This window comes from Myxine glutinosa, chromosome 3, assembly GCF_964187855.1.
Source record: "Myxine glutinosa chromosome 3, kmMyxGlut1.1, whole genome shotgun sequence".
NCBI classification, from domain to species: domain Eukaryota; kingdom Metazoa; phylum Chordata; class Myxini; order Myxiniformes; family Myxinidae; genus Myxine; species Myxine glutinosa.
The window spans coordinates 160732288-160746860 of NC_136263.1; the positions used below are offsets into that span (position 1 = coordinate 160732288).

The window sequence follows — 14573 nt, forward strand, 5'->3', positions numbered from 1 at the left end:
GAAACAAAACAGCTCAGGTATTCTGACAAGCCCGTTTTTCAGGCACAATATATATACACATTTATGTCGGGAAGTTTGCCCGGCAAAAGCTATACCGGGCATGCCCGGGTATCAAGGGCGAGCCTTGGAAAGGCGAGTCTGGACCTGCCCGGGCGTGTTTGGCTGCGGCCTGGCAAGTCGAGGCTGGGCGTGCCCGGGCGCTCTGGGCGAGCACTGTAAAGGCGATAGCGGGCATGCCCGGACGCTCTGGGCGAGCCCTGGAAAGGCGATAGCGGGCATGCCCGGACGCTCTGGGCGAGCCCTGGAAAGGCGATAGCGGGCATGCCCGGACGCTCTGGGCGAGCCCTGGAAAGGCGATAGCGGGCATGCCCGGACGCTCTGGGCGAGCCCTGGAAAGGCGAGAGCGGGCATGCCCGGGAAAGACGAGACCGGGCGTGCCCGGGAGGTTCGGGCGTGCCCGGGAACAGTGAGTCCGGGCATGCCCGGGAGAGGCGCGTCTGGCCGTGTTCTGGCCGGTGCAAGGCGATTGTGTGCATCCAGCGGTAACCGCTACAGCTGTGTCAAATAGAGGTTTGTCACTCTGTAACCACACACAGAATGGGAACACTTTTCTCCCAATTCAAGTTCAGTCTAATTGTGGATGCACTCACTTCACCGTGGCAAGGTGCAGAGCACACCTGGTAGCGTTTCAAACGCTCTGTCGGTATTGTACTGAAAGTCTTTCCAGAGCCAATATTTACATTCAGGGCCAAAGATGCCTTTCTGAAGGATCACGGCTTTATTAGCAAACTAGCAAGGACCCGTGGAACAGAGTTCCACGGAGAACCCTCCCTTTGTTTGGGCAGTGTTTAGGCAATTCGTATAGTATTAATACGTCATTGCGGTACGATATATTATCTTCAACGATAAAAGTCCTTCTTGGCCATGGGAGATAACATCGTGGGTTCTGAAATACACCCCTTTAATAATGAACTTTAGTTATTACAGTATTATTCGCCTGTACGTACTGTGTCGTTGGGAGGCCCATGACGCATATGCTTTCAATATGATTTTAACAATCGCTTTGTTTGTGTTTCACACTGAATGAAAAATGAAAAGGTAGAGCATAGCGATTGTGATATATGATATATTTTAACCTCCAGTATCTTTGCAGTCACCACAAAGGGATTAGTGTTACGATTAGATTTACTCTATTATTAAAATTATTATTATTATTATTATTACCAAAACGATACTACTGTATTAAGAAACCTGGGCTAATTCCTTACTCCCACAGTTATCAGTACCATACACCGTTTATCATCGATTCATGAAACATACACCACTTCAATCCGGTAACTTTGCATTCACGACATTGGGATTAAAGTGTTATGGTTATATTTACTATTATTATTATTATTGTTGTTAACATTATTATTATTATTATGAAAACAATACTACTGTATAAGAAACCTGGGCATAATTTTTCCGAAGTGGCCTGAAGGTGAGGCATGAAGGCACGAAGCCTAAGGCCTATACATACTGTGTCGTTGGAAGACCCGTAACACCTATGCTTTCAATATTTGATGATAATTTCAACAATCGCTTTGTTTGTGTTTCACACTGAATGAAAAACATAAAGGTAGCGCATGGCGATTGTGATATATAACAGGTTTGACCGCTTTGACGACGTGTTCGGCCTGAATGGCATATTGATTAACATGGCGGTTGGTGGAGTCAGCCGTCGTACGTTGTAATGACATCATAGACATAATGACGCAGCATGACAGACGGACACAAAACTGCCGCTACTTTAATATATAGATCAAGTGTACCTAGGAGGTATTTGCTAATCCAAACAAAACTAGAGGGAGAATTGCCTTGTCATACATGTCCCCAAACTGGTCCCAAATGAATGTTATTGTTCCAAGCACTCAGCAATTGTGAGCCATAAGACAAATTGTTTTTTAGGTATGCAAATCTACAGAACAAGTTGCAGTTTCTGAAACTTATCATCATAATAATGCCATGTACCACGTTTCAGGTCAATGTGTTAAAGGGTTAAGGGGGAAAAGTCTGGAAAACCACATATGGTATGGACAAATGGACGGACGGACAGACGGAGAGCAAACCTATAGTCCCCTCTGATGAAACTGGTTGGAGACCAAGAAACTGCATTAGCCAGCTTCCGTCCCCACCCTCCCCCCACCTCTTGGAGACAGAGCACAAGATAGATGCAAAATATGTGAATGCCTCCGTGTAATACATTTGAACTGGAGTGGTGTCCATACCCGCAGCAAACAGCATGTATGTATACCTGGTTTAACTATGCATTGCTCATACTCTATGACATCCAGACTTCCAGACACTTCACTCAATGTGAAGTAATTCCTTCCTCCTGTGAGTATGTATTGCAAAAAGCTTAATCGCTACAAGTTTAAACACAAAACATGCAAATTATTTGAAAGACAGACAATGACGGAGATATAAATGTTTAAATGCAACATTGGATGTGGAAGAAGGTAAGTAACTCCCACTTAGTTATCCCAATGCCCATAGCTATGGAGCTGTGGCTCCCCTCGTGACGTACGGTCAACAATGGTGAGGTTAAGCAGAGCCCATGTTGCCCAGTGCTGGGCAATGGGGGCAACCATGTGAGGGACCAGGCGAAGGATGGGCTCAAAAGAACTGCAAAACACACACATTCAGCATATTGAGGAAGAGGGGGTGAAATAAATCAATACGAGTTCCAGTTACATTTCTATTACAGGCCAACTCTGTCACAATGCCTTTTTGGATTTGCCTTTTTAGTGGTCCCATATACACACTTAGCTCATTATTCTGGGACTCCAGGTTTTCTGGGATACCTAAAGCACTTTGGTAAACGAAGTCAAAAGTCTGGAGACAGATACCACATAAAAAGTATTGGGAAACAAAAATCAACACAACATTCGGTAAAATCTACTCGATCTGAAACGTTGCAGTAAAAGTTGATGTTGCAGTAGTAGTTATAATATGGAAGATTCTAAAGATGGCATGGTGCGGTCGAGAAATAAAATTGAGGTCGGAAGCCCAAAAACACAAGATTATGTTAATCAACTAGATGGTATTCATAGAATGCTTCACTTGGTGCGAGCCAACTCTTCTGTTTTTGAAGGCATTTTAACTTTGATCCAACATGGCTGCCAGACCATGTGTAGGATGACATCATAAATTTATATTCTCTGATATAATTGTTGTGTAGATCACGTTCAATAAATTTCAAACTGATCAGATGTTGTCCCTGTTGAATTATAACGTCATAATTAAGGTATTGTAGCGACCCATGGGTCCCCCAAAGCTCGAGACCAGCAACAGAATCTCCTGGCCCAAGCCGGTGACGTAACCGGCGGCCAAACCGCGGCGCCGAGGTTATAATCCTTTGCACCTGTCGGTCACATCACCACCAAAGCGTGCCTCGCCTGAGAGGCGGGGCTTTGGTTCTGATGTATGCTTTTTGGTTTGGATATATATATGCGAACCCGATAAACGGGTTTTCAGAGTTCCCGAGATGATTATACAATAAACATCTTCTGGGACGAGTTTGTGTCTTGTCCGTCACTTCGTCCGTCTCAAGCAGGAGCGCTGCTCCTTCACTGGTGACCCCGAGTTTACGACACGCGATGGACACGGCAGTGTCCCTCAAACTGCCCACTTTCTGGGAAGCACATGCCGCCGTCTGGTTCGCTCAGGCGGACTCCCAGTTCGCCCTGCGTGGCATTACGGAGGACACCACGAAATACCATTACGTGGTCGCCGCGCTCGGCTCCGTGACCGCCGCCCGCTGCCTGAGCCTCCACCAGAGCCCGCCCGCTGACGGCAAGTACGACACCATCAAGGCACTTCTTCTGGGCGCTTTCGCCCTCTCCCCGGCTGAACGCGCACGACGCCTGCTCGACCTTCCTGAGCTCGGCGATACGCGCCCGTCCGAACGTATGGACTACATGCTCGCATTGCTCGGCGAGCATCCCTCGGATTTCCTTTTCCAAGAGCTTTTTCTCCGCCAGCTCCCGGCCCAGGTCCGGGTCACCCTGGCAAGCACGACCATCACAAACCCCCGCGACCTCGCCAGGGAGGCCGACAACATCGATTCGGCAAGCCAGCTCGTCGGAGCGGCGAGCCAGCTCGTCGGGGTGGCTGCCGGGAGCCCGCCCGCCGCCCAGTCGGCACCCGCGGCGCAGTTTCCCGCCCACCCGCCCGACGCCCGCGACGCAGCTTCCTTCCCGGAGGCTGCCGGGCCGGCGCGACTGGCAGCGGCGACGCCGCGTCGCCCGGTCCCGACGCGTCGACCGGAGCCCCCGCAGGACCCGGCCTGGTGTTATTTCCACGCCAGGTTCGGGCGGCAGGCCCGATTATGTCGACACCCGTGCACGTTCGGCAAGTCGGGAAACGGTCGGGCCGGCGCTCACTACCAGCCATGAGCGCCGGCCGTTCCGGAAACCTGCTATTCATCGCGGACCAAGCGTCGGGGCGGCGTTTTCTCTGCGACACCGGCGCTCAGCTGAGCGTCATTCCCGCTTCGGCGGAGGACAGGCGGGCCGCCATTTGCGGCCCCTCCTTAATCGCGGCCAACGGCTCCGCCATCCGCACCTTCGGCCCACGCACCGTCGCCCTCCGCTTCGGCAGCCAGCTCTTTCGCTGGGAGTTTGTGACGGCGGACGTCCCCATGGCTTTGCTCGGGCCGATTTCCTTTGCGCCCATGGGCTGCTGGTCGACGTTAAACGTCGGCGTCTCGTCAACGCCGAAACTTTCAGCTCGCTGGCGTGCGCCTTGAGCCGTTCCACGCCCACCGAGCTTTCCTGCGTCCTCCCGTTGGCAGACGACTTCGCGCGTCTCCTCGCGGAGTTCCCGGCCCTCACGTGACCGATGTTTTCGGCCGTCGCGGTGCGTCACGGCATCGAGCATCACATTCCCACGACGGGCCCGCCGGTGTACGCCCGAGCTCGCCGTCTCGACCCAGCCAAACTCGCCGTCGCCAAGGCCGAGTTCGCCGCGCTGGAGCGCCTCGGCATCGTGCGGCGCTCCGACAGCGCCTGGGCCTCGCCGCTGCACATCGTCCCGAAGCCGGGGGGCGGATGGCGGCCATGCGGCGACTACCGCCGCCTCAACGACGCCACTACCCCCGACAGGTACCCCGTCCCGCCAGGATTTTCAGCCCGGTTGGTGGGGCGGACCATTTTTTCAAAAGTAGACCTGATTCGGGGGTACCACCAGGTGCCCGTCCGCCCGGCCGACATCCCGAAGACGGCCGTTATTACACCTTTCGGCCTCTTCAAATTCCTCCGGATGCCCTTCAGCCTCAAAAACGCGGCACAGGCGTTCCAGCGCCTGATGGACGGCGTGCTGCGCGACTTGCCGTTTCTCTTTACCTACCTGGACGACATCCTCGTCGCCAGCACGTCCAGAGCCGAGCACCTCCTCCACCTCCGGACACTGTTCGGCCGCCTCAGCGAGCACGGCTTGATCGTCAACCCGGCCAAATGTCACTTTGGTGCGGCGACGATCGACTTTGTGGGCCACCACATCACCCGGAACGGCGCCGTACCGCTACCGGCCAAAGTCGAGGCCATCGCCGCTTTCCCACGCCCCCGCTCCGTCAAGGCGCTGCAGGAGTTCCTCGGGATGGTGAACTTTTACCACCGCTTCGTGCCCCGAGCTGCGCAACTCATGCGGCCCTTGTACACCGCCCTCCGCGGCCAGCCGGCGAAGCGCGACGTCGTCTGGTCCACGGACATGGACGCTGCTTTCACCGGCGCAAAACGGGCCCTCGCCAACGCCACGCTGCTGGCCCACCCGGTACCCCATGCTCCCATCGCCCTCACCACGGACGCCTCCGACTACGCCGTGGGCGCGGTTCATGAGCAATGGGTAAACGGGGCCTGGCAGGCGCTCGCGTTCTTCAGCCGGCAACTCCTGCCCAACGAGTTGAAGTACAGCACTTTCGACCGAGAGCTCCTCGGGCTGTACCTGGCCGTCTGCCATTTTCGCCACCTCCTGGAGGGCCGCCCGTTCACAGCCTTTGTCGACCACAAGCCATTGATTTTCGCCATGGCCAAGGTCACTGAGCCGTGGTCAGCCCGCCAGCAGCGCCACCTCTCCGCCGTGTCGGAATACACCACGGACATCCGGCACGTCGCCGGAAAGGACAACGCCGTGGCCGACTGCCTTTCTCGAGCCGGCGCCAACGACGTCCACCTCGGCGTCAATTTCGCCCTGATGGCGACAGACCAGGCCACCGACGGCACGGTGCAGGTGCTCCGGGTGGCGGACACGGGCCTCCGCTTGGCTGACGTCCCCTTCGCGGACACGGTCCTGCTTTGTGACGTCTCCCAAGGCCGACCTCGCCCCATGGTGCCGGTCACCTGGCGGCGTCGCATTTTTGCTTCGCTCCACGGCCTCTCACACCCGGGCCGGAAGGCGTCCCAGAGGCTGGTGTCGGCACGTTTCGTCTGGCACGGGTTGCGACGGGACGTCCGCGACTGGGCCAACGCCTGCACACCCTGCCAGCCGGCCAAGGTCCACCGTCACACCCAGGCTCCGCTGGCTCCTTTCACCGTGCCCGAGCGACGTTTCGACCACGTCCATGTGGACCTGGTGGGTCCCCTGCCCCCATCGCAGGGGTTCACCCACCTGCTTACCATGGTGGACAGGACCACCAGGTGGCCGGAGGCCGTGCCCCTCGCCTCCACCACCACCGCCGACGTGGCCCAGGCATTCATCGCCACCTGGGTCGCGCGTTTCGGCGCACATCTCGTCGGACCGCGGCCCACAGTTCACGTCCGAACTGTGGGGCGCGGTCGCCCGCACGTTGGGCGTTACCCTGCACCGTACCACGGCCTACCACCCCCAGGCCAACGGGTTGTGCGAGCGGTTCCACCGCTCCATGAAGGCCGCACTCATGGCCGGCCTCCAGGACGACGGCTGGGCCGACCGGCTCCCGTGGGTCCTTTTGGGCCTCCGCACGGCTCCAAAGGAGGACCTCCAGGCGTCCACCGCCGAGCTGGTGTACGGCCAGGCCCTCCGCGTCCCGGGCGAGTTCGTGCCCGACGCCACCAGCCCCTGGTCCGCCGCGCGCCAGCGCATGGACTTCCAGGAGGCCGCCCAACGTTTTGCCCCGGTGCCCACGTCCCGCCACGGCGACCCCCAATCCTACGTCCCCCCAGCACTCCGCATGGCGGAGTACGTCTTTGTGTGCCACGACGCACACCGGGGGCCGCTCCGGCCACCATACGACGGACCCTTCCGGGTCCTACGACGGGACAACAAGTCCTTCGTCGTCAGCATCGGCGGCCGGGCGGACCGGATTTCGGTGGACCGCCTCAAGCCGGCCCACATGGACGTCGGCCAGCCGCGACGGCTGGCTCTCCCACCGCGGCGTGGCCGCCCCCTGTCCACTGCACCCCCCGTACGGGCACCCGCCACCACACCAGACCCCCCCCCCCCCCCCCGCGACCAGCCAGGGGTCGTTTCGGTCGGGTCATCCGGACCCCCCTCAGGTTGACCTTCCTGGACCAAGTCGATTCTGGGGGGGCGTGTGTAGAGACCCATGGGTCCCCCAAAGCTCGAGACCAGCAACAGAATCTCCTGGCCCAAGCCGGTGACGTAACCGGCGGCCAAACCGCGGCGCCGAGGTTATAATCCTTTGCACCTGTCGGTCACATGACCACCAAAGCGTGCCTCGCCTGAGAGGCGGGGCTTTGGTTCTGATGTATGCTTTTTGGTTTGGATATATGTATATATATGCGAACCCGATAAACGGGTTTTCAGAGTTCCCGAGATGATTATACAATAAACATCTTCTCGGACGAGTTTGTGTCTTGTCCGTCACTTCGTCCGTCTCAAGCAGGAGCGCTGCTCCTTCTGTATCAATGACGTCATTGTTAACAACACCTATTTCCCATGTAGAGTTCTTTACAATGAGCCATGTTCAAATTTTTTCCATGGAGCGGTTTCGGAACAGTCAAAATGACTGCTGGAATGGTTCCAGGTAGGAAAACTTTCCAGCCTTCCTCGTGTTAAGGGAGTTGGTTTAGGAAAGGTTAATGGTGCAGGAGGAGGAGGGGGGCGGGGGGGAAGATAATGGGTTAGGATGGGGATAACATGAGGTTACGGTGAACTGCCTGCTTGAAGCTCTGTAGGGAAGAGTGGGAAAGAATGGTCTCCGAAAGGCAGTTCCATCGACAGGAGAACCGAGGAACAAAGGAGTTGAAGTGTCCATTCAGCCTGGACTTTGGAAGTTTAACTAGCAGGGAGTTACTGGAAGAACATATGCATCCTAGAGTTTCTGGGAAGGGTTAGAGAACAGAGCAGCAGAGGGAGAAATATCGGAGAAGAGGCGAAAAAAAACCAAAACAAAAAAAACAGAGACCACCGACTTGCCTGCAATGCGAGAACAACAGACCTTGAGCTTCGGCCTCATCACAGGAGATTTAAATAATGCTGAGGGTATTAAATACCACAGAATCCAGGAGAGACCCTGAAGTGTCAGCCCATAGGGGAGAGCATCATGCCATTGAGCTATGGACAGGAGCCTTGTAGACCGAGGACCCAGGGACCCAGGAGCCTTGTAGACCGAGGAGCTCTGACTTTAAGGAAAGACTTGGATCGACGGAGGATGCTCAGTCTGTGGCTGGCTTTTGAGGCTATGCTTTGCGATGTGGTTGGCCCAGGAACAGTCATGGCAGATAGTAAAGACCTAGAAGTTCAAGAGACTGAACCTATTCCAGTGTCTGACTATGGAAATAGGCAGGAGAGTTAGTTTGACAATCCTTTCGGAGTGAAACGGTGAGACAATGAGGCCAATGGTGAAGCTGCATTGTGTCACCAATTACCAGATCGCAGTTTGTTTGAGTTTGAGGAGGACCTCGTGACATGCTGCCAGCCATTGCTGTTGATCGTGACTGCTGGGATTTTGGGAGACACATTTTGCTGAGACCTTAGACATGTCCAATTGTTCATGAATGATGGTGAAACATTGCCTTGAGAGATTCACAATTATTTGGATATTTTGGTGAGCTCAACAGCGATTCTTCACAATTAATGCCTCAAACTGGGAAACAGTTAATGGGTCGGTTAGATCTGCCATTTGACCTCACCTGGGGTCAAGTTGCATGCTCTACCTCTTGGCAATACCTTGCAACTGAACATCGTGTTCAGATGTTAAACTAAACCTTCATGACAAGGTTGTACAATGTACATATTTAGAAAAATAATTTAAACAACCACATGTTCATGAACTTGAGCTTTAATTTTATGCCATTAATATGCATCTTGCATGCGTTTCCTCAATTCAAACATCCAAGATTTTTGTGAATCTCTCCTAAGTAAGACAAGTCCATCTCCAATGACGGTCATGAACAGTCTGAAGAGAGAGTCAAATAATTAATATATATTCGATGCCCAATGGAACTTTCGGATAGCATTTTAAAACTTCTTGCCAGAAAGTGAGAAACTGTCACTTCATTCGTATGCAGCACAAGTCTGTGGGGCAGCATCATTGGCTGAGGGTGCGGCAGCACAAGTCTGTGGGGCAGCATCATTGGCTGAGGGTGCGCAGCATAAGGCTGTGGGGCAGCATCATTGGCTGAGGGTGCGGCAGCACAAGTCTATGGGGCAGCATCATTGGCTGAGGGTGCGCAGCATAAGGCTGTGGGGCAGCATCATTGGCTGAGGGTGCGGGAGCACAAGGCTGTGGGGCAGCATCATTGGCTGAGGGTGCGGGAGCACAAGGCTGTGGGCCAGCATCATTGGCTGAGGGTGCGGCAGCACAAGGCTGTGGGGCAGCATCATTGGCTGAGGGTGCGGGAGCACAAGGCTGTGGGGCAGCATCATTGGCTGAGGGTGCGGGAGCACAAGGCTGTGGGGCAGCATCATTGGCTGAGGGTGCGGGAGCACAAGGCTGTGGGGTAGCATCATTGGCTGAGGGTGCAGCAGCACAAGGCTGTGGGGCAGCATCATTGGCTGAGGGTGCGGCAGTACAAGGCTGTGGGGCAGCATCATTGGCTGAGGGTGCGGGAGCACAAGGCTGTGGGGCAGCATCATTGGCTGAGGGTGCGGGAGCACAAGGCTGTGGGGCAGCATCATTGGCTGAGGGTGCGGGAGCACAAGGCTGTGGGCCAGCATCATTGGCTGAGGATGCGGCAGCACAAGGCTGTGGGGCAGCATAATTGGATGAGGGTGTAGCTGTGCTGCTGATGCAATGCCCTCTGCTGGTTATGGCACGAACTGGAATTTGTTCATTGCACCGGCGATAGCTCGACTACTCTTCAAGAAGGACACGATGGGATCTTCAACGTCCACCAACGAATGCTGCTGTATGGGACGACCGTTTAACGTCCATCCGCGGGACGACACACACATTGATGAATCACCCTGCCTGCGAAACACCGGAATGACAGTTTATAGGTGGGCTTGGAATTCTAACCCAGGGTAGACAGCCTAGAGGTGAGTGTGCGTAGCTCTCGGCCATCATGACAGGTCAGAAACTGTGACTGAAGTCATGTGAAAATGATCTAAATTATTTATTTTTGGAATTGGTAGAATTGAAACGTTGATGGAAGTAGGAAGAAATCAGAGATTAACATTTGGCCAATATCAACGGGGTAAACTAGCGCTTTTCAATAATACGAGTTACGACTGATGGTGCAAGGTGGTGAAAACCACCAAAGATGCACTTGGGTCTTCGAATCTTTGCTTCCCACCAATCTGAAATGAGTTAGTTCAATGAAACAACAAGTAATCCTCTATTTACGCTCATTCTGTGTATGGTTTTTCAACTTAATGCCATTAACAAAGTACTGAACACTTTTCTATTTATGCTTCAATTTTCACTCGGTGTAACTTTGCCAAGCCGCACCACAACATATACGCTGCTTTCCCATGCTGCACACACAACCAAATAGGCGCATGTTTTGCTCCGTGTGCCCAGGGCAGCATCGGGTCGAGGATGTTCCAATCGGTCTCACTCGGTTTTTCGCCAAACATTTCAAAAATCCTTCATCACGAGTGGAAACCGACTAGCAAATACTCCGCCAAAACGGCTCGTAAAGCTATTAGTTTGGACATCAAATTCGATGTTATGAAACGGCACGAGCGGAGGGAGCGTCTCGTCGACATAGGCCGCGGGGTCGGGTGACCTGCCTTGATGGTGAGGACAATTATTACTAAAAGCGCAAAAATAAAGTTAAGTGCTGAAAGTGTGACCCCAGGAAGTGCTGTTAGAATTGTGAAGCGATGGAAAATATGAAGGAACCCTCAATAATTTGTATCGAGGATCAAAGTTAATGAAATGTGCTCATGGATGAGTACGATAATGATCCAGGCTGTCCAGGTGCATGGGAATAACAATGTAATACATTTGTCTTGTAAGCATTGGAAACTTCAAAGAAAATTCTTCAAATCTTGTTTTTGGTTTTTGGGATAGAACAAAGGAATTTGTGATCCTTTCAGGATACTTGTCTTGTCTTGTTCCACCTTGCAAACAAAAAACAAAAAGCATCGTTTGTTTGGGATAATAAGCAACTCTCTTCATTAACCCCTCCCCATCCTCCTCCATTCGAGCACATGACTTGGTGCACGTGTTTGATTGGTAGTTTCAGAGCGTGCTGGAACTAAAAGCTATTTCCACAGTATAGCTTGAACAATAGTGCACTAAAAGTTTTCATCTCAACCATATGGATATTTTAATTCACCCAAGGTAGGATTTTGATTCAGCACAAGGTGGCACCACACAATTCTACTACAATGGTCACATAATCTTCCACGAACATGGAAATGCTTGCATGCAAATCTCACCGGTAGTTGATGTTTCGGGATGCATGCACATCCCACGAGGTGATGGCTGACCACATCCTGTCCTCCACTGCTTGACGAGAAGGCTCTTCGATTAGCCATGCCTCAGGTCCATCCGCCATTATGTGCGAAAGCACTCCACAGGCATTGTACGATACCTCGATCCCATCAGTCGTACTTTCAAGGAGTTTGCTGAGGAATGAGAGGGGAGTTTAAGCAGAAGGCAAAGCTTCCTGACTATCCAGCTTGATAAACAGAAAATTGGTCTCATCAAATAATCTTGGGGGTGGAGGTTAGAAACGAATGAGTTAGTAGGACAAAATGTCGCTAGGTTATTCGATATACAAGTCACCAAAAACCAATGAAACAAGCAAAAAAAGCAAACCTAAAAATTGAGATGTACTGTGTTGTGAGGAGATGAGGTCGAAGTTCATGAACTTCCGCCACATTACCCAAAAGTCCAAGCAAGTTTGTATGCAGCACAGGCTTGTTGGGAAACACCTGACGAAAATGACAAAGCAATGATGATGTATTCAGATTTGATAATCGGGTCGACTCTCGCAATTCCAACACCTCGTCTAGATTCTAGAACGAAGAAATTGAGTGAAAAACGTCTGGACACAAGTTCAAGGAAAACTGTGATGTACTCACAATAATTTCATTATTCACGTCATTAAACGATGGAGGAAAAAATAAATCGATGGGTTTTCTTCATCTTTTTACATTAAATGGACCCCCATCTTGGCACGACAGACGATTCACATTCCGGCCAAACTCACCGAAAGACAAGTCAAGAAGTAATCCATCCCTCTGAGATGAAGGAACAGCTCGCAGTTAGACGGCGTCTCGTCTGTGATGTTCCACAGGGCACTCCATGACAATTCCATGACATGGTCACACTGGCACCACAACCCGTAACCAAACATCAAACTTCGCATAAAAACTATCCAACAAAAAGCAAGTCAAATATACTTTCGATACATTTCATAACCCAAAGATGTGAATGCTCCTAAAAACTAATCCTGGTGCGGCACAAGAAAGGCGCAACATTTAACATCAAGAGGTAAGAGCAACCCATCACATACGTCTACCAGAGCAAATTCAAATTGGAAGTCTCTCCATGTTCCACTCACTGTACAATTCCACATACCCTGCTTGCATCATCACAATGCACCCTCACCGTGTTTTTTTCAAGTCGGCCATTGATCAGTGCCAGCATCACCTGATTCGAAACACGCACGAGATACAAAATGTGATTTACTTCAGGTCAGTTTTGTTTCAATTCTTTAATCCCTTACTTTCTTTGCTGAACTCAGATGTCCTAATTTAATGTTACATGTACCAAAATCTCACAGAATAACTTTCGTACTTTTAATCTTTTGACCAAGCCAGGCCTCATCCTGCACAGCACGACTTCATGTCATATGTATATAATAACATCCAGTGGCTGTGTCATTTTTGCATCTCCTCCAAAACCACTCGTCACACAAAGTTCAAAATGGCACCATATTTACTCGCCAAGGCCCCAGCCAGGTGGTTTTTTTTTTTTTTTTTTTTGATTTGGACAAAAGCATTTTCATTATTCACATCGATAAATGCTCAGACAATGCAAACGTTGACTTGGAAATAAGTCAAACAGTGACGGCATTGATTGGCTGTGTGATGCTTGGTGTACTGTGATTGGCTCCTGGCGAATGACATCAATATGCTCCAACGGTACATATTTTTCTGCTGTGGCAACCTTCCCCATTCTAAGAATTCTGTAATTTAAAAAAATTTGAGCTACAAACAACGCAACAAAAAGTGTAGTTGGGGTCCACGGTCTTGCTTGTATAATTAAACTAGCAGAAGTACCCGGCGTTGCCGGGTGGGGAAGGGATGGGGAGGACGGGGGCAGGGGGGGAGGGGGTGGGAAGGTAGGGGGAAGGGGAGGGGAAGGGGGGAATGGGGCGTAGGGGGCGGGGGGGTGAAAGGGGAAGAGGGTGGGAAGGGAGAGGGAGGGGGGGAAAGGGGAGTGAAGGGGTAGGGGGAGGAAGGGGAGGGGAGGGGAGTGGAGGGGGGAGAGGAGGAAGGGGGGGGGGGGGAAGCGGGGAAGCACTATCAAGTTTTTTTTTTTAACTCCAAAAAAACGATCTTTTTTTTTTTTTTATAATTTTTTTTTTTTTTGCCTAAAAAACTCCCAAGCACTCACTGATGAACCTCTGAAAGATTGACGAAGATCCGTTCAGCCATCTCTGAGAAAAATGGCGACACAGACAGACAGACAGACATCTCTCTTCTATAGTAGATTACGATTTACACTCTATTTAAATTTGCTTTCCAAAAAAAGTATTTGCCATAAAGACTTCTGTTATTCAAAGGACTTCCATGATGATAGATTCAGATCTCAATGCTTCCCATCCCTTACCTGCACAAAGCCCATGCGGCCGACTTCGCACTTGCGTGCACTGTCCAACTGGCACACTAGCGCATTGCACAAGTGCACAGCTATGCGATGTGTGGCCGCATCACAACCTTCAGTACGAAGTACCTCAAGGAGCACTGTACTCGTACGTGCGTACCACGGACACAGCTCATCCGAAATAGAGAAGTTGCAGAGAGTGAGACACCAGTTCTTTTGGAGCTGGAAAGTTGAAAAAATAATAATAAAAAAGAGAGAGGTTAACATGATGAGAGAATGGCTGTCATTAAAAGAAAAATCATTTTGACATGTCACATTATCTGTTTAACCAAACTCAGGAGCCTCGTGGTTAGAGGATTCGCTC

General features: G+C 51.7%; 1 protein-coding gene across 2 annotated transcripts in view; it reads right to left on the reverse strand.

The window, feature by feature from the left end:
• Positions 1-14573, reverse strand: part of ZER1 (zyg-11 related cell cycle regulator) — a 79918-nt gene that overhangs the window by 15615 nt on the left and 49730 nt on the right. The window contains exons 10-15 of one of the 2 annotated variants that reach the window (XM_068102856.2): positions 14216-14431; positions 12989-13030; positions 12588-12707; positions 12194-12309; positions 11812-12000; positions 2570-2667 (exon numbers count right to left, since the gene is read on the reverse strand). In XM_068102856.2, the coding sequence (XP_067958957.1) occupies positions 2570-2667; positions 11812-12000; positions 12194-12309; positions 12588-12707; positions 12989-13030; positions 14216-14431 (781 nt within the window). Of the gene's footprint in view, positions 1-2569; positions 2668-11811; positions 12001-12193; positions 12310-12587; positions 12708-12958; positions 13031-14215; positions 14432-14573 lie in introns of both variants that reach the window. The other variant, XM_068102855.2, reaches the window with a different exon arrangement.